We start from the raw sequence: 24115 nt of genomic DNA on the forward strand, positions 1-24115 counted from the left end.
GTTCTTGGCCATCCTCCCCTTCCACGAACCCTGCCTTTCCCTCCCCACCTCAGCACTCCTTCTACGACTGGACTTTGGGCCTTGGTGTTAAAAATCGCCGCAGTCTTGCTGAAGGGGTTGGGAACCCCTGCCTCGTGAACCCCTCCAGTCAGGCTCCCAGGTGGTGCTGACACCACCTCTCTGAGGGCCCCAGATACCTTCCACATCACCGCATCTGGCAGCCACAGCTTCCGCAGGACTTGTTGACTCCTCTCCCCCGAGAGGTGCAGGAATATGATCTAAGAAATAATCAAGTCTCAGACAATTAGAATCTCTTGAGATGCCTATTAATGAGGCTTTCATGGCAACAAATTGGCAGCACGTTGGAAGAAAACAAATGTAAGGCCAACAATAGAATTCTCTCTAAGCAAAAGAGCTCTTTAATTATAATTTCAGGGCAGCCCTGGTGGCGCAGCGGTTAAGTGCCGCCTGCAGCCCATGATGTGATCCTGGAGACCCTGGATCGAGTCCCACGTTGGGCTCTCTGCGTGGAGCCTGCTTCTCCTTCTGCCTGTGTCTCTGCCTCTCTCTCTGCGTCTCTATGAATAAATAAAATCTTTAAAAATAATAATAATTATAATTTCAGGTTTTTTGATGTTTGTTTTGTTTTACAATGAGTATTACTTCTGTATTCAGAAAAGATTTATACACACTGCTTTCTCCTGCTCTTCCACCTGTGAAATCCTTGGATATTGTTCTGCGACGGCTGCCAGGGAGAAGTGGATGACAAAGCCACACCAAGGCAACCACTATCTATTCAGAATCTGTAATCAACGTGGGGTTCCCTGAAATTTGAAGAACTTTGAAAAAAAAAACACACACAATGAAACAGCATATGAACAGATTAACACAATTATCTCATACAACCTGAGACTGACCACCGTTTTTAACTATATGTTTCTTAAAAGTGGTTCCAGAAATTTGCAGCTTTCCTTAGAGATTTTTATCAGCCAGCACTTGTTATAGGGCCTTTTCATTGAGAAAACAAACCATTCTGGTATCTTAGCTTTTTGTTGTTGTTGTTTTTTTAAAACAATAATCACTCTGGTCAAACAGCACAGGAAAATCTCTGGGTTCTATTGCTACCCATCAGCAAAGGCTAAGTGGAAGGAAAGCCTAGACTTCTTCCTTCACCCCAGGGGCAGGTGACTCAAACAGGTACAGTTACTTCTGGGGGTGAGGATAACGTTCTAAAAAAGTTGTGGTCACACAACTCTACATAAACCAAAAACCAACGAACTGTACGCTCTGAATGAGTGAACTGCATGTGTGTTACAGGCTGAATCACGTCCCACACACAAAAAGTCACGTTGGAGTCCTAACACCAAAATGTGGCCTTATTTGGAGACAGAATCTTTAGAAGCAATCAGGTTAAAATGAGGTCATTAAGGTGGGCCCTAATCCAGTATAAACAGTGAGCTTATTAAAAGGGGCAATTTGGACACAGAGACAGGCATGGGGCGGGGGTGGGGGCGAGACAATGTGAGGTGACACAGGGTAAAGATGCCCATCTATAAGTCAGAGAGAAGCCTGGAACAGATCCTCCTTAGGGCCTTTAGAGGTATCCAAACCCACTGACATCTGACCAGTTTTATGGCAGCCCTCACAAACTAAACCTCTGTGAGGATTCTAGCTCAATAAAGGTTCTACAAACAAAACAAAAAACCCAACCATATGCTGTCTACAAAAAACTCACTTCAAATATAATGGCATAGGTTAAAATTAAAACTGTTCCAGACACTTGCGATAGTGTGGTTAACCAAAGAAACAATGATCTGAGCCCTGGTGAACTTACGTTCTAGCAGAGTCATTGAGTATAACAAGCGACGTGGGTCAAGTGGCTGGAAAGGCAGCCAACCAAGCAAAGTTACACCTACGTTTATAAATTTCCTGGGAAGAGAGGGGGAGTTCCTGAAGAAGTCAGAATAAAGAATGGTGGTGTCACAAAACCAAGGCATGGAATAGAGTGTGTCGAATGCAGATGTTGAAAAGTCCATGGAACTTGACATTTATGTGCACATTTGGACATCGGCAAGAATATTTTCAGGAGTGTGATGGTGGCTGAGCTTTCACTGCTTGAACGACTTGCCAGTAGCCTTGAAATGTGATTCCTGTCATACTTCTGTTGCACCAAAGTTACAAAGACCCAACCTTGAGTAAGTAGACTTTACTGATGAGCACTGAGTCCTGCAGAGAAATGGATGCCACTGTTAAGTCTACACTGTCCAGCTCAATGCTGTTCTTTTCTAGCTCATTCTCTCATCCTGAGACTATTTTGAACTATCTCTGTTGTCTTTTTAAAAAGATTTTTATGTATTGATTCATGAGAGACACCGAGAGAGATGCAGAGACACAGGCAGAGGGAGAAGCAGGCTCCCTGTGGGAAGTCTGATGTGGGATTCGATCCCAGGAACCCAGGATCACACCCTGAGCCAAAGGCTCTAGATGCTTAATCACTGAGCCACCAAGCGACCCTCTTTTTAAATTTTTAACTAAAGTATAATTGATATACGATATTAGTTTCTGGTGTACAACAGTGATTCCACAATTACATACATTAAATGATGCTCATTGGGTATAGCTGCCATTTGTTACCACACAAAAGTGTTGTGGTATGTTGGACTATATTCCCTATGCTGTATTTTTTATCCCTAACATAACTGGAAGTTTGTACCTCTTAATCCTCTTCACCTATTTGGTCCATACCTGCACCTCCTAATCCCTAGCAACCACCAGCTTGTTATTTCTAAGTCTGTTTCCGCTCTTTGGGTTTTTTTAGATTCCACATATAAGTGAAATCATATGGCATTTGACTTTCTCTGACTTATTTCATGTAGCATGCCACCCTTCTAGGTCCATCCAGGTGTTACAAATAGCAAGATCTAACGCTGTATGGCTGCACAGTATCCCGTTGTATATACATATCCTAATCCATTCATCTCTCAAGTCTATTCATCCGTAGGAGGTCACTTGGGTTGTTTCCATGTCTTGGCTATTGCAAATAACACTACACACAGAGGGATGCATATATCTTTTCGAATTCATGTTTTCATTTTCTTCAGGTAAATACCCAGAAATGGAGCTGGATCACATGGTCTCGTTTTAATTTTCCGAGGAACCTCCTTACTGTTTTCCGTAGTGACTACACCACTTTACATTCCCACAAGCAGCACACAAAAGTTCCCTTTTCTCCACAGCCTTGCTAACACTTCTTTCTATCCCCATTGATTGTGTACCTCCACCCACACCTCCTTCCCACATCTGGGAATGAGGCCATTCCACTTGGTTCTCAAAGACCTAAAAGTTAAACCATTAGATGAAACCTTTAAATGCTGCTGCCCAGCTGACACAACTGCACCCACATCCAACTTTCATCTGCCTCTCACACGGATCCCAACTTCCTCCTCTTGCTCAGTGACCTAGGGGTTACCAATAATCTTGGCCAGCCGCTACTGCACTACCCACATTCACCTCTCCCTTTTGGACTGTATCCCACTATCTAATTAGCATTTAAACATGAGACTCAAAGTTCTCCCATCTTTTTTTTTTTTAATTTTTATTTATTTATGTATTATAGTCACAGAGAGAGAGAGAGAGAGAGAGAGAGAGAGAGAGAGAGGCAGAGACACAGGCAGAGGGAGAAGCAGGCTCCATGCACCGGGAGCCCGACGTGGGATTCGATCCCGGGTCTCCAGGATCGCGCCCTGGGCCAAAGGCAGGCGCTAAACCGCTGCGCCACCCAGGGATCCCCAAGTTCTCCCATCTTAAAAAAAAAAATTTCCTCCACCATACACATTTCTATTACTACAGCCTCATCCTTTATCAGGCAGCCGCATGGTCTACACAGACACACTTCACTTCTGTACTTTGCAGTCCTCATCCCATGTCGACCTAGGCTTACCCTCATCATTCCATTGAAACTGTTCTTGGTGAAACTACTAGATATGGCCAGGCTGAGAAAACCGAAGGAAGATACAGATGATCATGACTCTTTAAATTCTAGGATGCATTTTCAGTCCTCCCCTCGCTTTACTGAGCTACATCTTATAATCAATGCAATTGAAAGCAATGGCCATAGTTTAATTAACAGGTCTTTTTTCTTTAGTTCTTTTAATGGATACTTTTTATATTATAGAGGCTTTTAACTCCCCTAACACACTGCTCTTGGAATGCTCTATTGTTTTGGACTCTGTGAGATTACTCATTTTCTTCCTACTACAAGTGTTCCTTTTCTAGCTCTTTTCTCACTCATTGACCTTTAAGGTTGAGCTCTCACATTTTGATGGTTCCAACACTACCCATATGTTGTAGAATAGGCCTGTTTGCTCATCTAACGGCATATGGGCAGGACTTCCAGAGATGTCGGGTTAACTGACTGTTCCCATTTCAAAGTACAGACTCCAAAGACGACTTGGGTCAAGTTGTTAAACACCTTGAGAGACTGAGGTTGGTTAAGTCAGAATCACACCTACAACCATACCATTTAACTGTGGCATACCTGGCCCAGATGACTGGTCCTGTGTATATAGATTACATGCAGAATTTCCCAGTCATATATACACACAGGAGGCTGGGTCTGCAGGAGGGTCAGACAGACTTTCAGGTTTAACACAATACCTACTTACACATTATTATCCTCAGTGTGTACTGTCCTACAAATTCCCCATTCCCAGTGCTTGCCTCTGTTAAGATTCTGGAATGCACAGAGTTCCTCCCAAATCTCAAGCACGTCACCTCTACCATCAGCCCCAAGCATCTATCTCCTCTTGTGTTCCTCTTGGTGAATGCCTGCTGCTCAGGTATTGAATTATTTCCCCTGTCAGCACAAGTCAAATACACCCACCATTTCTTCATTTACAAATATTTATTGAGCACCTACTATGCACCACACACCTTGTTAGGCTCCGGGATGCACATGAAATGAGATCACACCTGCCCTCATGGAGCTTACAATCTAGTAAGAGAAACAGACAATACACAGCAAGCAACATATAAACACAGGTTATGATAAGTGCCATATAGAAATATAAACAGTGATAAGGATAGTTAGGAAATACCTACTTTTTAGATAGAATGATCATGGATGGCCTTAGGGGGTGGAAAGCTGGATTTGAAGCCTGTCTACCCACTTACAAGCTGCATGACCACAGGCAAGTCACTCACCCTCTCATGATGTTTCCACATTTGTAAAATGAAGACAATCATACCAAAGTTAACCAATGCTGCTCATTAACTGTTAATGATCATGAGAAACCCTCAGGCCCTTCTCATTGCCATATAAGGCCCTTTGTGATTTCTTACATACTTCACATTCCTTAACCAAAGTCCAGCTATTCTGAACATTTTCAGTTCTCTTGACAACTAATCAACTCCCATGGTCCTATGGAATCAACTGCCTCATCTATGTGCTACCCTAGCACCCTCTATTTTGCCTTTTACCACTGCACTGTCATCTCCCTATCTCACTCATCTTTATTCTACTGAAGTACAACTTCGGTGAAGGTAGGTATTTATCTATTTCATGTTCTGAATGCCTGATATGAGGCCTGGCATGTAGCAGGATCTAATATTTGCTGAGACTTCTGTAAGCCAAAAGCAGCAGGAGAGGTGAAAGACATGCAGGAATGAGGGAGTGTGATGGAGAAAGGTCCTGAAGATGACAGGAGACAAGTCAAAAGCCCATGTAGCTGTCCTGGCCTCTGGGCCCACCTCATCCTCGGAGACTGGAATGAAGGAGAATGAAGATGAGCACATGTGGAGAGAAATAATGCTGACAAAGTAGATTTTCTGAGTGCATTAGGAAGCAAAGTCTTCTGCGGAGACAGGTATGGTTTGAGGAGTGCATTTGTAATAACGGACAAGAATGGGCAAAAGCAGCATGCGATACCAAATCAAAGGATAGATGGGAAACCCTGAAGGAGGGATCTGGGGATACATTCAAGGCTGTAATAATGGAGCAGTTTAAGATGAACAAGAAGTACAGAGAAAACACAAAGGGTGAAATAGTGACCGGGCATTTTGGTGCGAACAAGTATCGGAGGTAACCAAAAATCTCACAAGCTAGATTGTTGGATGGATTAACCATCAAAATGTTGGAAACCAAGAATCTCTAACTCTACAAAGTTAGAGATGGCAAGGAACACCGAGTCAGGAAGTGAAGTCCTTCAGCAAATCCAAGGACATGGTCAGGTGACTTGGCAAGAGCAGAAGCAGCAGTACAGCCTGCAAATGGGGCAGACTTTAGTCAGAGGCCTTGGGAGAAATCACTTACAAACTGCAATAGAGGACGGGCAGCTACCCGTCCACTTAAGTTATGTGGAACGTGAACACAGCCCACACTGGTGAGAGGTGCAGAGGGTGCCAGACTTCAGGTGACAAGGCAGTGAAGAGAAAAATCCAGAGAAAAGGTGGAGACACGGCGAGCATGGCTTAGCAAAGAGAGTGGATAGGCACCTGGGAATGACTAGATCTACAGAATGGAGACCGGTGAAAGATAACGAAGGCAGGCTGCACATCTTCAGACTGCAGAGTAACAGACATGGGCTTCAGAAACCTCCTGCTTCCCATCAAACTCCTCACTGCCTCCCCTAAACGACTAATGCCCCTGGTCTCCAAACAGCACTATCATCCCGTTTACCTGGGCTTGAGAAGTGGACTCAGCCCTCACTCCTGTAATCTGTTCATGCCACTGAAGCATGAGTCTTCCTTTGAAACGGCTCCAGGGTCCACTTCTTCCTTATTCCCATGGCCATCACCTAAAATCACTTTTTACAATCTATGTCTAGATGCCGAAATAGCCTACCCGGTTAAGGCCATTTCCGTTTACTCAGAGAGCTTTTGAGATAAGGTCTGTTTCAGACTCCCAAGTCCACGGAAAAACTTACCTACAATCTGTTCCTTCATCTTTAAAATGAGGATCATACCACTCTCCTTTAAAGGCTATTGTAAGGAATGAAACATTTTGGTAAGATTCTTAGCATAATGTCCTGTTGGTAGGTAAGAACTCTTGGTTTTTGAAAAGCTGATCAGGAGTCCTTGAAAGCCTGGGACCACATCTTTTATTCTACTCTATCCTACACACATTGATAAGACATACTGAATATTCTAATAGTTTTAATAAATATTACTTAAAAAAGATAAGCTTTGAGAACACAGAGTGAAGAAGCTTTAAAAGCCATTCTGAAATAAAAAGCAAGTCTAGGAAATTATGTGGTATGCCAATCAAGAAAATAATACAACTTGAACATCTGAGATAGCAACCTCATTTTCAGTTTTTTGTTTTTTTGCCACAGGGCTGCCCTTTGAACACCAAGATGCCACTGGAAACACAAAAGAATACAATGTGAAAAAAGCAAAGCTTGGCACTGCTTTTGCTGGTCAGCCTTACCACTTTTCCAGTTTGGGTTGGACTGCCTTTGGCTCAGGAGATCCTACTTGCTTTGGGGAGCTCAGAAAGCCCAAAATGGAGCCTACAGAAAGAGGAAAAAAGAAAGCTGGCTACTAAGGGCTGGCCCTAGGTACAAATGGTTTTTTAAAAAAAAGTGTCAAGATTTTCTAACTAAAAATGGAAAATATAATCTGACAATAGGCTATTTCACAGGGCAAGTAAAACTCTGTGAAAAATTATTTGGATATCCTTAGGCAGGTATTATCTGGAATATGTCAGACAGATGTTGTTGAAACTCAGCCCAGGAAAATCTTTGCCAATTATTTCCAAATCAGCCCAGCTCACTGGGGTTAGAAGGGGAGAGGGACTTAGTACAGATGCCAGCAATGAGATGACTGTGCATATTCTTGGAGAATATGGTTAAAGACTTCTTCTCATATCATACAGCTGGAGTACACATCAGTTAAATCATTTGGAAAAGTGATATGAATCAAGATCTACAAAAGTGTTTGTATCCTTGACCCAGAAATTCCACCTCTAGTAATTCGTCCTTAAGAAATATTTTATACACAAAAACATTGACTGTAACTTTACGAGATGCAATCTAAAATGTCCAATGGGGAAAGGTGATACGAATCATGACACATCCATACAATGGAATATAATGCAATTAATAAAAGTTGACAGTTTTTAATATGACATGTAGACCGAGAAAAAAAAAGACACAAATTATACTAAGAATGAATAAAACTATGTAAAAACACGCACAAGTAGCAGAGACTGGCAAGAAATATGCAAAAATATCAAAGTGCTTATTATTTTGGTTATTTTTCTTTATACTTTTCTGTATCGTCTAAGTTTTTCCACAATGAGTATATATTACTGACATAAACAGAAAAAACAAAAAGATTATTGAATCAGGCAAGCATTAAGGAAGAATGGGCACTTTTATATAGCTTTATTTGTTTCTGCTAGGAATTGGGAGCGTGGCCCCTAGTAACATAAAAACGGGGCTTACAAACCAATCGTTCATTTGACAAGGCATCAGACTCTTAAAAAAGCAGAGAAATTCTTAAATTGTTTCCCACAAGTTTCACCATATGTAGAACTGCAGCAGAAAAAAATGGTGAATCTGTCTGAATCATCAATCATTGATCTTAATGACAAGCTCCCACAGCACATGGATCCAGGGCCACAAAACACTTCACATTCAAGTTTAAATGGCACACTGCTCTGCATTTTTCAAAATGAATAAAATTAGCAAAGCAAGCATTTACTTTAAAAATGGGGGAGGGGGAGAAAAACAGTTAAGTGCTTTTGTACCAACTGGGAACTAGAAAGAAATGAAAAGCTTATCTGAGAATTAAACTAATGCTTTGTAAAAGTCAAGTTTATTTAAAAAGACAAAACATAACTAATGAATACTTTATTAGCAGAAGAAAACCAAACTTGGTTACTAACTGACTACTGTCCAGGACTGGTCTGAAGGCAGAATGCCTGAAAGGTATCGAGAAGTCAGAAGAGTCTCTGTTGAATACCACCTTCACCTAAAATCCAACATTTTAATCTTTTCTTCAAACTCTCTTTAAGAGTCCACCAGAGGGAAACCTGTTCTATGTCAAGAGTTATGGCTCAACTTACTTATACTTACAACCTTCCCCTAATCACAGTATTTCCATCCTAGCTTTCCCGAAGCACATTATAAGATAAATTCCACATAACCTAAATTTAATTCTATTATTTCATTCGGCCTTATAATTATCCTATGACAGATGCCAAGTATTTTACTTTCTGGGCAGAAATGGAAATTACAAAATCCTACAGTGGCCCATCTAAGGGTCAGAAAGTTAGTGAACATAAGCAGAGTTTAGCTGTGAAGCTATATTCAGCACCAATTACAGTGTCAGGAATCACCAAATTAAGGAAAAGCCCTTAACATTTCTCCGTGAATGAAGATCAAAACCACAGGCTGCCTCCTCAGTGTCTTTAAGAGTAGACTAGCAGCTGAGGTCAGCATTCCTTTCCTTAAACAAGACACTCCACAGAATCACTAGTTGGCTGACGTCTAAATAACAGCTAAGACAACCTCCTCTGAAATTGCATTACACTTGGTTAAGCAGAAATCTGGGCAAGCAAAATAAACTAAGTCAGGGTCTCAGTAACAGTATTTGGTGACCATGCAAAAAAAATATATATATAATGACTTAATGATCATGTTGTTGTAAGGCAAAAGCATAAAGAGAAGTACTCACCTTCAAAGATACATACACAAAAGATCCAATTTTAAGATTACAAACTTAAAAGTGTATTTTTAAAAATGTTAGTTGCCTGTATAAATTAAAATTTTATATAATTTCAGTGTAAAGCACCAAAAATGAACACTAAAACTGTTCACATAAAGTAGTAAAAAAGAAAACAAAGCACAACTATAAAAGTACAGAGGTATCGGTTACAAGAACCAAGTAAATAAACTAATTTCTATGAATATATTTTCATTTAACCTTATAAAACTTTGTTGATTAAGTGGGGGAGGGGGAGTCTGAGTATCTAAAAGGTAACAAAATGATAACAAATATACATCATTTATTTATTAACAAATGATACCACACAAGTCAGGATTATGTCTTCTATCTGATTACAGAGTTAGCAGAAATTGCATCTGTATTTAGAGCAGCAACATAAAATTTTACTAGGAAGAAATTCTCTATCTGAACCAAAGGCCTGTAACACGGATTGGCAATCTAATGGCTAAGAAGGTAAAACTGGTAATGATGGTGCAACTACTGCAAGAAGATTCAGGTTTGTTTCCATGTTTTTAATAGTAAGCAGCTCTCCAAAAGGAATAATACATTAAGTAAAGCAATGACGTAGCCAAAGGAGGAATGCCATAGAAAATCACATGAAATTAAATCAGTACAAAAGGAGTATAGCGTCCATGAAAACTTGAGGTGTTTAAAAACAAAAACAAAACCACCCAGGCAGTGACAAGTCAGCTTCCTGGGGTTACACCAACCCAGATATAATGTAACAGTATCCCTATTCTAACTGAAATTGGTACTCTTTATCTGGGCACTTCAGTCTGAGAAATCAGGTTAGTCATTTTTAAAAAGGGTTTTATTTTTAAAATAGATACAGTTAGGGAGAGAAAGGCAAACATTAGAAAAGTATTAATTCCTTGAGAACTCAAAAAATTTAGAGAGCCAAATGAAACAAAGGGAAATACAAAATGTGGATTGAAATGTTTCTCCAAGGGTAAAACTCGGTCTCCTGAGGGATTTAAAATCAAGCACACTGAGTGAGCTTCAAGGTGAGCTGTGGGCCCATCCTCCCCAACCCTTCCTTACTTTAAATTCAAACATCTCTAACTCTGCTTGTCCTTTGTGGTATCCAAAGATTTCCTTGTAAAAAAAAACAAAAAAAAAAGGAACAGGAAATCCGATGCAGTCCCCATGCCTTGCAGTGGTTTGTGTCTTCTAATTAAGTTTGAAAATCATCAGAGACTGCACTGGTGAGAAATGTGACCAGAGTTCTAAATCCTGTTTACTTTGTTAGTGTTACTAAAATGTGAGAAGTTGCAACAAAGATTTGTATATTATTCTATAAAATAAATGAGCAAAAGAAGTTCCTAGGAAGAGATTAAAACTTTCTTATTCCCACCTCCCCCAAACCTGTTTTTCCACTGCCTCAAAGCTCTCAATGTTTCTGGCCAGTGTGCACAAAATTCTAATGAACATTCTAGCCACATGTCACTCCAAAAACATTTCATTCAACATTCAATGGCCGCACAGAATTTTTTTCAAAAAGGCAAGCCTAATTTTGTAGAAATCTCTAGAATGAGAATGTACAATTACCAAAAATAACACATATTATGTCGGCAGAATCTGCAGTGTTCTTCAGCACAATCACTGACAAAGAGCAGCCGAATCCCAGAACTTCGCTCTGCAAGTGCTAGCAAACAACATCAAAGTGTAAATGACAACTAGGGAAAAATGAGTAACAAACACAAAGGCCATTTTTCTTTGATGGAATTAGGAAGAACAGAGGAACTGCAGGAAGAAAAATGGAGCCCAAGCTCAGGCCGCTTAGCAAGACTTCATTACTTTGATGAAACAGAACAAATCTCCGTGGAAAGGACTCATTCAGCAAACATGACTTCCTTCCATGTATTTTTCCTTCACATCAGGTTAAACAAAAGTTGCTGTCATTTTAGAATCATTGATTACATCTTTAGCTAGAAAAAAGTTTACTTGAATATTTACATAATTTTATTGCTGTTTATTACAACAAAAAAAATTTTAACTGATGTGTGTGTAGAATCCATTCAGTAACATATGAAATTGAAATCCATCTCTGGAGAAGATACAGTTATGGCCAAATGTATCTGATGCTCAGAGTACAGCATGAGTAAGAAAAATCCTTGCATGTCATTTGGTTCTTGCTGCAGTCATCTGTGTTCGTCTCTCAGAAAGCAAAAGAATCCATTTGACATCAATAAATATCAAAGTAATTGTTACCAAAAAAAATAGCTTCCACGGACCAGAGATCCAAGAAAGAAGTTTTGATGAATGATTCCTAGAATCGAGTGAAGTCCTCCTTTAGTCCAATGAGATGATGTCAGGAATGTTACTTCCACTGCTGGTTATGACCCCTGTCTCACTCCTGCTGCTGGATGAACTAACATGAGTACTGCTTTCATGGGGGCTGGTGGTGGTGACAGACGTACTGCTTGCTGTTAAGGGTGAGGTGAGACTATCCAAAAACATAGGAGGACAGTACTGCTTGAAACAAACAATGATGCCGATGAGGAAGAGGCTACATTGATTTTAAATAAAGAGACTAGAAATTGTTAGATATGCACAAGTGACAGCCACATATTTAAATCCCAGTGGGACTTATAAATTTCTCAAAATTTCCCATCTTTGGATGGAAGGTGGCATGAATTTAGCTATTTTACTGTATTTAGTGAGTGCAACATCGTTTTCATTTTCTCAAATCTTGTAGAATTTTCGGTGACCAAATATATTAGTACAAGTACCAAAATGTCCATAAACCAAATTATTTAATAGTTAAGTATTGATCCCACAATTATGACTCATATACTTAACTTCCAAAAGAATATGCTCACTAAAAGTATTTACACCAGGTTTAAATCACATCATAAAGGCTAGCAAATACTTCTAATGGTATTAAGCAAAAATGTCAATGCAAAATTCAGTAATTCTTTCAAAATTTAGTATCAATCAGACCCTTTAGGAATAATGTTAAGACAGATCATCTTCATAGTGCCAACTGAATCCTTTGGACATACACAAAATGACACGTAATCGGGAGGATGGCATTTGTTCTAAAATAGAGACTACATGGTAGAACTATCGTATCCCACATAATCACAAAATTTTGGAATAAATCTTAAAGGAGATCTAATCTAAGCTAATCTTCCTTGTGAGACTTGATACCCACCCTCCAAGAATTCGTTTTTCTAGTTTCCTTACCATCTTGATCGCTGACTCCCAAATTCAAACCTGAGTTTAATACTCTTACATTGTCCAAGAGAAATAGAGAGACAGGAGCTAACAGCTTTATTTTATGTCACTATAGAGTGTTTTATGTGAAAACAGCAGCACTGGCTTTAGTAAAATAAATGAGGTCCAATATGTACAAGTCCTAAAAGTCTGTCTTTAGATTAACTGTATGAAAGAAGATCAGTAACAATATCCTATCAATATCATCAATTCTACAAATTTCTCAACCTATTATTACAGATACTAAGTTACCAAACAGGAACTGAAAACTAAAGCTGTTTTGACTACACCATCTTCCAAAAGATCTTAAAACACCAACAAACAGCCCCAGGCTTACTCTGCCAGTCAGCAGAAGGGCAACAAGTAAAATTCAAGTTGTCTTTTTTTAAAAAAGTAGTGTTTAGGATGGATAAGGGTCTTGGTTTATCAATAAAATGAATGCCATGCACAAAGACATCAAAGGGATACTGGCTAAAGGGGGCAGGGGACAGGGAATCATTCTTAAAGAGCTTCTAGAAGCTCTAAAAAGAGCACAACTGTCAGGTATTAAACTTCTTTAAAATCAAATCCATTCCAATTTTCCACCAATATTGGGGAAAGAATCTGGAAAAAAGCCCAGAAACTTCTAACAAAGAGATGCTCTCTCATTTATAAGATGAATGCAAGACACCATAGTCCCGCTATCAATAGGCCCTGTGAATTCTCGTAATACTCGGGCTGCAGCCATTTTTCCTCTATCTCTATCCTCCATGGGTAACCGGCACATATCTGCACAGAGATGACAGGGTTCACGGGCATCATGGATGTAAAGGAGAACAATCTAAAGATTTGAAGGGCAACTGAAGGCGCAACCTCATCCCTCTACTGGCCTACCAAGTCAGTCAGCTGGACACTAAGCATGCCGAACAGCACTATGAAATCAAAACCCTCTGGGCTCCAAAATCACTGTTAAAGGAAGATTCTCATAAAAATCAGTAACATTTTAAGCCTGAAGAATCAATTTCCTAGAAAAACATGTACTTCTGGTTATACAATCTATTGATGTAATAACAAAGTCACTCAAGGTGAGAACAACTCCTCATTCTACACATTACCCTGGGCCCAAATCTCCAGTGCTATTTCAGGGCTCAGACACAGAGAACTGACACGGGGGACTGCCACAAGCCTTAGCAACCTCTGTGGCCTAGGAAGCAGTGGGGTGTGGGTCTTCCTCCGGCCCTCCCTACCCTCAGCAATTCTCTCGAAGTCTCTCTGTGTCCCCTTCCCCTTCCGCTTCTCCCACGCCCTTCCCTCCTCTGCTCTGCCTCTGCTATCCACCTGTCAGTCCAGGTTTACTGCAGGTCTTCATGTCGGGACTCGGAGATACTCGAGTTTCTTATCGCTGGCAGAGAAAAAAGGAATGACGGGTATACAGCAACTTTAAATTGGGGCATCCCTAAAGTCTAAATCTGACTGCCTCTAAACAACAGGAAGAAGTGAGCTAATGATTCAAGTCTGTTGAATCGGCTTCCGCTCTTTCTGATATATAGAACAAGTGTTTCACAAATAATCTCTGTGAAGTTTTAACTTCCAGTCATCACTGCTTCCCTTCATTTTAATCACTCAAGTGCTTGTAAGAAATGAACTAAATAAAATACAATTAAAAATTCAGGTATCAAGTCAAAATACCACAAATTTTAAAACAGCAACTTTATTCCTCCAAATAAAATTGTGAAATATTTATAGTCATTCCTTTCCATTAAGTTAAGTAACTGAAAGTTGACTGTCCTGATTTTATGCAACTGGTCATTTTTAGTTAGTATGACATAACAATCAAATACAAATTAGTTGCTTAAATTCAGGATACATACCTGGGGATCAACTGGAATAAGGGAAAGAAAATCCAAACCTAAAACAAAAATGCTTTGTTAATAGTTGTCTCATATTTTGGAGACAAGAATTATTTCCCAAAATCATTTTGTATTTCATGAGTCATAAAACATTTGGGTAAGTGCTTACCATTCTGCCAAACAGAAGTTTGATATTACAATCAGTGATATTTAAAGCTCATAAAACTCCAAAATGCACATATTCCCCTCACAAAACAACTGGAAAAACCGCCTCCCAGAGACTTAAAAGGGACCAGTCCAAAAATTTCCAGAGAAGTAAGACTAGTCAAAGCAAACTTTTCCCCTTCATCACTTAACAGAATGAGAAACAATAAAAACAGTAAGAAAATGATCTGGATTCGGATCATTAAAAAAAAAAAAAAACCATACTTAGGCACTTAAGATACTTCACATTTATTTTTTAGAAATACACCACAATGAACTTCATCTAAAATAGCACTTCTTAAACAGATGTCTGTTTCATGGATTGCTCTCTGTCAGCCTGTCCCCACATGAGGAGTAGTACACAGTTCAACACTCTGCACAAAGCAAGCACTTGGTTAACTGCTGCTCACTTACAAGTCAAATCTTAGTAGGGCTTAGTGGGTTATAAGCTAACATTTTCTAAACCAAAGATCTGGGATTCTCCAATTATGCTTTTAGAAACAGGAGTGTGGAAAAGTCTGCCCAGTAATACCATTTGGAAGTATTAAAATTATAACAATAAATAATAAAAAAATTTCAAGTCTGAAAAGTCTAGCAATAAACTTCAAGATCAGTTTCACCTGAAACTCTCTAAATTTCAAATCATTAAAAAAATTGTAGGTATAGGTCAGTGAGACAGGCCAATTTCTGTTCAAGTCTATGAACTTATATACGCTGGCTTCAACGTCACCTCAAATGTAACAATCATACAGAATAAAAGTCTGATATTAGACTGTTACTCAAAATATAGAGTATTCGTGGAAATGATATTTAAAATATTTAATAACCAGTATGAATAATTTATACCTCTTTTAAAGTATATTTATTCCCTTATAATCACTAAGGATATGATAAAAAGGCTTATCAAGTGATACAAGCTATAGCACCAATCATTTAAAAGAAATAATTTAATTTCTAAAGCATTTTTAAAAACTGTTGTTGTTGATACAGTTTTTCACTCCGTATGCCTATCACTAGCTGTAGGATACAAGGGAGTCTAGGCAACACTGGACAAAGGGGATCATGATTAACTTTTCCAATGACTTCCCCATAATCAGTAGATGATATATCTCAAAATAAGCTGAGAGTTTCTCTTCACATCAACGATATTGGTCAGTAAATCCTCTACTTCTGCTGAACAGTAATTCAAAATGTCTAGCCCTTATAATATCTTTAAAATTTTATATATTCAACATTTCTGTTATTGACTAAGTCACAAATATAGTTTATTGGCATTATCCTTTAACTGACTTAATTTTATTAATTTGGTTTTGCTTTGCTTCAAATGGTGTTAACATTTTTAATAATAGCTTCAGCTTTTTATAGCCTACTTAATTTTATATGTTCAATCATTTTTAATGTTTGTTGAATCACTCAGTCCATTTGAATAACTTAAACCTCTTTTATAAAGCTAAAATATCTCTTGCATTGCATACTGAAGCCAAATCACTCAAAAATGCTCATTTTCTAAATGTTTAACTATTCCCACTTCTTAACTACAATTTAAATAAATATACAGTCTTGATATAATTTCTAAACTGTGCAGCTCCAGCACTGGAGGCTGCCCATCAAGATGCAAAGATTCTTCACATTTTCATTATTTCAATTCCCAGCTCTTCAGATGTACTATAATTCTCTTTGATGATCATCTCATGTGCCAGTCAATTTATACTGATGAAAGATTTAAGACATTTACTTGATCTGTATCTTTTGACACCTTATCCAAGGATAACTGAATATGATGATCCATAAAATGCCATGGCAAAACACCTAGAAATGTTTCTTGGTTTGGCTGAAACTCCTGACTACGCCCCTAGCATTATTATATATACCCTCCATACAAAATCCAATGTTTTAATGTAAATATTTCTCACTGAAACCATTTTTTCTCTAACAGTAACACTGAAATTCAATAGATGTCAGATGTTATTCCTTCTGACAAAAAACTTTAAACTACTATCAAAGTCTTGCATCTTACATTTTAAGCATACTATTAAAGCTCTGATATGAAATAGATGGAGTTTCACGAATACAGATTAAAATGTTACTGCCTTGTTTTGTAGTTTAGTAGAATGCTGTTTTATTTCACCTTAAGTTTCCATTGCAGCATGTTGTACTGATATATTTTTATGCCCACCTAAGTATTTCATGATTGAAAATGCTCAATTATTTTTAACTAAAAAGCAGGCAGTGTTAAAATTCTGATGGTACATTCTAAATGTTTTATTAACACTGATGATAAAATTGTAGTTTTTAGGTTTTAACTGCTTCTTTATGTGACATCTACTCTACATATCTTATTAGTAACACCACATTTTCCTTGAGCCATGAACTTTAACAAAACATGATTGCTACAGGATTGCTACATGGTTAAATATGTAAATGTTTAGCACTTCCCAATTTTAATGATACAACTTTTGAGCTCCATTCGCACCTGACAATATGGCACTAGCAATAATAAGGCAGTCATATTTTTTCTTGAAATAATCAAGCTGTTTTCCATTCCATAAATACAAATTATTTGTTTTATTTTGTATTCATTGTTGCACAGTATCAGGAGATGTTCCAAGCTGCGGTTCATTATTAATATCATTTCTTCTTTGTTCTCCTGCAGATTCAGAAGATTCACGTTTATGATGTTTAAAAGGAATGTTAAGAAATGTATTAAAACTTTGTCATCTCTCCATTCTTGATGTTCTATTTAATATTTTATTATAAATTATTAAATTTATAAATATCAACTCTGCACATTAGGACTGATTACATAAAAATTATGCACAAAAATAAAACCAAAATAATTACTAACTACAAAAGAGCACATTAACAATAAAACCAAAGTAAAAGCTAAACTATTTAGATGTAGTAATTGCTACATAATTCATACATGATGATAAACTGGTAATTCTTATAAAGTACAATTGATCCTATTCTGTTCCAATTTATCAACTGGTAAGAAAGCATTTCAACACTTCAATAACCAGTAACCCCACAATGGTTTATACTGGCCAAATATCAACCTTGCATATTAACTTTAGTTTCTTAATACCAGCTTGAAATGTATTTTACAAAATACACGGTTAACATAATTTATTGCTTCTTAAATCTGCACATTTTATAGTCTCACTTTATGCAAATTTTGAAATAATGTAAATTCTCCAACAAAATTAAAAATTCATCCAGACTCACAGAATGTGAAAACTAACAGAGCAAGTGATTTGTAAATTGTGGCTGTTCTATTCTTAATGGCCAGGGTCACTTTAGTAAGGTTTTTTTAGCATTAATTTGTATTTCAAGAGCTTTAGGAAAACAAATCCTTCCAGAATGCTTGTTTATAACACATACTAAGATGACACGTGAACACTTTTCAACCTCATTTAAAACTAGCCGAAGTTAAAGGAAAACATGGCAGTTAGGAATCAAGTACCTCTGAGTTCCGTCAGTCTTATGGACCACGAAACCATCTCTTTACCTTAGCATCAAGTTTTGTACACAACAAATATTTTTTAATTGGTGCCGGCTGGGCTTAACAATGTTTTAAAATACCAATTCCCCAAGTACACATGAAGTAAACATAGTTAAGTAGGCTTCCTGAAACTTTGTGATAGTATTAGTGGTTTATTCTCCTTGATTAAATTTTATTCAAATAATCTGAATAAATTTCAAGTGGCAAGATTACATTAGGCCAGGTAACACAACTACCAATTGTTTCAACAACACAAATTTTGCCCAACAGAATACATACCATGTTTAAAATAAAAACCTCATTAAGAGGATAAGAAAAATAAATTGTGGGTCAAAATTAACTTCACAAATCTAGGAAAGAAAATTAGTAACAGGAGGAGGGTACTATATTCCACAAAAAGGGCCCCTCAGAAAGAAAGGAAGTCATGAATACAAGAGGCACTGGTTTCAGCTTGCTCAAATTTGATTGACAAAAAAATATTTGCAAAAACAATGGCTATGGAGGGAAGAAACGTGCGGGGGGGGGGGGGGGGGGGATGGGAGGGAGGTTCCAAATTTTATTATATGGCCTTGGTTCTAAAGTAATTCAAACAGCATTGAATTTTTCAAATGTTAATATACACATAAGAGATATCACTAAATATTAAGCAGTGCTCTAAGGAAACAGCTGGTAGATTCTATTTTTACAGAGGGAAAAAACCCCACAGGGGTTTTGTTATGGGTCATGTTAACCCCATGGTATAACAATATGTTCTGAATCTGTGAGAGGCTACCAAGATCATGAGAAAATACTCTCCAGAACCTGTGAAGCTTCTGTGATAAAGAAAATGTCACTGAGTACAAATTCTTTATGAGGGAGAGGAAAGTCTCCAAAATTTTCCTACTATCCTATTACATTTCCTATTATCAGGAATCTATAGATTGCTCTGTAGTTAAAATGATAGGAATTGAATGTGATATATTAAAATAGATACTACCTTTGAATGAAGCCTTCAAATTTCCTTACTATTTGCTTAAATTTTAACACTACATTGCTCCACAGATTATGAGTATATATAAATAAAACTTGGTACAAAATACAATAACTCTTCACATACCTGGCAAATCTGATGACATGCTTGATATTGGCGTGTGGTGGAATGGTACTGAGTAGTCTGTTAATGAAGGCGGAATAGCAGCAGGATCAACCGAAGTCACACTGGGCACCCTTACAGAAGATGGCTGATACATGAGAACCCTGTTTTAAATAGCATGGGAAATTACAAACAATCTGGCTGTTAGTTCACAGGAGAGAAGGGCTGTACCACTGGGCATTCTCAGCTGTAAGCGCACTAAGTTTCAACACAGCTACATGGTGGCTACTCACTACACAGTCCTCCACTCTACTCTCCTCTTTCTTAACAGACTTCATTTTAACATGAACGTATGCTGGCTCTCAACAGCAGCTGTGACATAAGAGCAAGCTGGCATTAAACATAATGTACAGTGCTGGAGCAATACAGAAAACTTTCAACCACAAATAGAAATGTACTTTACATATGCTTTTATTAATGTATGTGTAACACAGATGTGGATATTAGTAATTTTATCTATAAAGAAATTTAGAAATAAAAATGGACTACTAAGATTTTATTTAAATCATGGCACCTTTATAAGTCAATCTACTTACGATAGCTCAACCAGAAGCTCTTCTAACTCAAACTGTGTTAATTACCAGCAATCTTATCTGAGAATCACCTGAGCAAAGATAAAGATAGCCAATCCTAAAGCCAGCCAACCTGATGATAATAGGCAGCAATCCAAAATTAGAATAAGATGATTTCTCAAGATTTAAAATAAAATGTCCAGAAGTAAAAATGTTATGTTACTATGATACCATCTACTTTAAAAGGGTAGACTTTGAAACTAACTAATCATACTATTAAGAATACAAATTAAACACCCTTGAGAAATACATAATTGGCTTTTTATATATATGCATATAAAAATACATATATATATATTTATAGCTTTAAAATTTCAAGCATATAATTAATCATTTTTTTTCAAATGTCAAGAATAAAGAGAGAGGACTTTGCATTCTACCTATGTAACTTTCATTTTCTCTTATACACCCAGGGTCAACAATCAGAACCTAACAAGAAAAACATCTTGAACGTACACAAGAAAATAAGAAATATTAGGGATTCTATAGCTGGTGGTGGTCATCTTTTGTGTCCATCATCTTAGTGAGGTTGCAGCGGTAGCAGCTGCTCTGAGCTTCATGATGCCATCCAAGGACAAGAAGAAAAAAAAAAAAAAAAAAACAGATGCAGTAAACTCAGCTAAGAAAGATAAAGATTCAGTGAACAAATTTGGGGACAGACCAAAAAGAAATAGTCCAAAGCCAGGGTTTGAGACCTAAGATCAATAACCTGCTCTTATTTATATGTCAAACTCTGTGAGGAATTTCCCATTTATAAGCTAGTTAACCCCAGCTGTTGTATCTGAGAAACTGAAGATTCATAATTCCCTGGCCAGGGCAGCCCCCTTCAGGAATTCCTGAGTAAAGGACTCCTTGAACTGTTTTCAAAACACAGCATTCAAGTGACTTGCACCAGAAATACCAATGGTGGAGATGCCCCTGCTGCTAGTAAAGATGCATAAGCAAGTCCCACCAACTGTACATTTTGAAAAATAAAATTTATTAAGTTAAAAAAAGGAGAAGGGACAAGGACACAGGGACATTAATGTTAGCATCCCAAAGCACTGCCAATGAACTACTGTTAAGCTTAATGAGAGAGGCACAGAATTATGCAGTTGAAAGGAATTACTACAAAAAATAAAACCAACAGAAACTTAGCACCATAATCACAAAGCTAGAATGCGAGGACAACTAGGACCTCTAGATGGGCCTTTCCTTTGGTCGAAATACTTCCCATTACTGCTCCGATTTATTACACACTAGTGATAAGAATTGATAACAAAGTTGCATGATACTTTTCAACTCTAAACAACTGACAGAACTATTTCATGACCTCAATTTAAATCTCCAACCATTGAAATATCACAACCTATTAAGACACTAGAGTCATTTAAAACTAGTTTGCATGATGACATGAGGATCTTGTCTCTTATTCTATACTATTTGTCAAAAATATGGACAGCGTCGGAAATGTGAAAAATGAAGTCATCTTGAGAGGCATATATAGCTGTGCTGGCAACTGTGTTGTTTATTCTCAGAATAGTGAATAAACAACATAGGTCAGAGTTCAAAAGTCTTAAAAATGGATCCACAGGAGACAATATGCTTGAGACAGCAGAAGCCTAGTATTTCAAACGCGTTTCCCAGAGGATTGAAGGTTGAGGGTTGAGGGTTGAAGATGGAAGTCATTATGTAAAGAGCAACCTGTCTGGCTTAGAATCAGAAGGCTTCTTGGTCTCTAAAACCACAGGCAGGAGGTGAGCAATACTAGATAAGGCAGACTCTGTGGGGCAGGAAAGAAAGAACTGGGGATGAGATAAAATAAATTATGTATTATTAAAGCACATCTTTTCCTAGAGGTTTAAAACCATGGTCCTCCCAAAGATACAGATGCAATGAAATGCCGGGACACCTGCACCCCGATGTTTCTAGCAACAATGTCCACAATAGCCAAACTGTGGAAGGAGCCTCGGTGTCCATCGGAAGATGAATGGATAAAGAAGATGTGGTTTGTGTATACAATGGAATATTACTCAGCCATTAGAAACGACAAATACCCACCATTTGCTTCGACGTGGATGGAACTGGAGGGTATTATGCTGAGTGAAATAAGTCAATCGGAGAAGGACAAACATTATATGGTCTCATTCATTTGGGGAATATAAAAAATAGTGAAAGGGAATAAAGGGGAAAGGAGAAGAAATGAGTGGGAAATATCAGAAAGGGAGACAGAACATGAGAGACTCCTAACTCTGGGAAACGAACTAGGGGTGGTGGAAGGGGAGGTGGGCGGGGGGTGGGGGTGACTGGGTGACTGGGTGATGGGCACTAAGGGGAGCACACTTGATGGTATGAGCACTGGGTGTTATTCTGTATGTTGGCAAATTGAACACCAATAAAAAATAAATTTATAAAAACAAAAACAAAAACCATGGTCCTTTACAGGAATGAAAGTACAACAGGTCATCACCAAAAGGGTTTTCAAATTACACGTGACCCTACCTCCCACACAAGAATGTGTATCTAAAACTGGGGAAGGGGATGTAGGGGCTAAGGAGAGAGACCGGTACGCTCATGCTGAGGAGGGGGTTTAAAAAGTGGCTCTGATTATTCTGGCTGTCTCACAGTATTAATACCTCAATCATATTTTTGAAATGTAAAAGACAAGACTTTGAAGATACACACACGTGCACACGGCTGTGCCTACCTTCCTCCTGCTCTCCCTTCTCCTTCTTCAGTATCTCACACTGAAAAGTTTCTTTTGTCTTGATCCTGAATTGACCTATGAACTTGAATCAGATTTATAGAAGACAACAACAAAACTCACTTTCCTCCCCGGCTCCATTACTTACAGCTGTAGCATCACGTCAGCGACCCAAGACATGGCCTATCACCACAGTACATCTAATACAGGTTCTGTTCTCATAACACAAAACTTTAAGTAACTACTATTTGTTTCTCCAATACAAAATTTTGACGGTGACAACACGAAAATGTCAAAATCCAATGAAGGTACAAATTCTTAGATCAACATCTAAAACTTCAGCAAAAATGAAAAACTATTTTGTGCAGATTAATTTCTATTACCTGAACTTTGCAACCATTAACACAAATTCCATTTTTATAGAAGAGGTAAATTAGTCACTTGTGACCATTATCAAATTATGCACTGGTAGCAGATTTTGGGTTTAATTAGAATATTCACAAGGACTATATTCAGAAAGATAAATGATTCTAATGTCTATACAAAAAATAGATGGATTTATAAGTATGGAATAACAGGGACCATGGAGAAATGTAAATGGCCATATCTGATGGAACTGTGGGTATAAAAATGTGATACTATGAAGTAATTTTAAAAAATTTAAAGTTTGTTAACATGTTACTGCCTCCTCATAGAATTGGCAAATACACAGGCAGAGGTACACATTATGCATGTGTTCATACATATTTTAAATTTTTGTAGCTTCATCCATAACATCACAGCACAAAGGCAAGTTGTAGGAACACTGCTAGACAGCAAATACTAGCATTCTAAACTATGTACTGGATCACTGAATTCATCATACTTGGCCCAGACTTACACGTCTGAAAATAAATTAACAGTTCAATAACTTGAATTTTTACCCATAAGCCTGAAATTCCCTATGCTCTCCCACTTTATCATACAAACAAAAAAGATTCAATTTTGTTACCAATTCCTAATGAGTCTTAATCCACAGAAATACATATTTATCCCTATTCTTGTCTATTCTGGTCTTTAGAATACCTTATCAATCACAAAGCAATCATTCAATGTTCAGGGAATGGGTGGGGAGATAATATTTAAAATTATCCTTTAATGTAGAAAAATATCAGAGGCTTTTTTTTTTTAAAGTCTTAGACTAAGATGCCAATCTCTTCTGATAACTACTATATGACCACATTTAAGGACTAGAGTAAGTACGCA

At 37.8% G+C, this 24115-nt stretch overlaps 1 protein-coding gene and 1 pseudogene across 8 annotated transcripts in view; one reads left to right on the forward strand and one right to left on the reverse strand.

Annotated features, from left to right (window-relative positions):
- Positions 1 to 604: 604 nt before the first annotated feature.
- PIAS2 (protein inhibitor of activated STAT 2) overlaps positions 605 to 24115 on the reverse strand; it is a 99130-nt gene continuing 75619 nt past the window's right edge. For 2 of the 8 annotated variants that reach the window (XM_041744091.1, XM_041744106.1), the window contains exons 12-14: positions 19580 to 19719; positions 14799 to 14836; positions 8370 to 12204 (exon numbers count right to left, since the gene is read on the reverse strand). In XM_041744091.1, coding sequence (XP_041600025.1) covers positions 12022 to 12204; positions 14799 to 14836; positions 19580 to 19719 — 361 coding nt within the window. In that variant the 3' untranslated portion in view covers positions 8370 to 12021. The other 6 variants (XM_041744123.1, XM_041744136.1, XM_041744099.1 and 3 more) reach the window with 6 other exon arrangements.
- Positions 20749 to 21308, forward strand: LOC121484665 (annotated as a pseudogene).

This window comes from Vulpes lagopus, chromosome 1 (assembly GCF_018345385.1).
Source record: "Vulpes lagopus strain Blue_001 chromosome 1, ASM1834538v1, whole genome shotgun sequence".
Taxonomy (NCBI): domain Eukaryota; kingdom Metazoa; phylum Chordata; class Mammalia; order Carnivora; family Canidae; genus Vulpes; species Vulpes lagopus.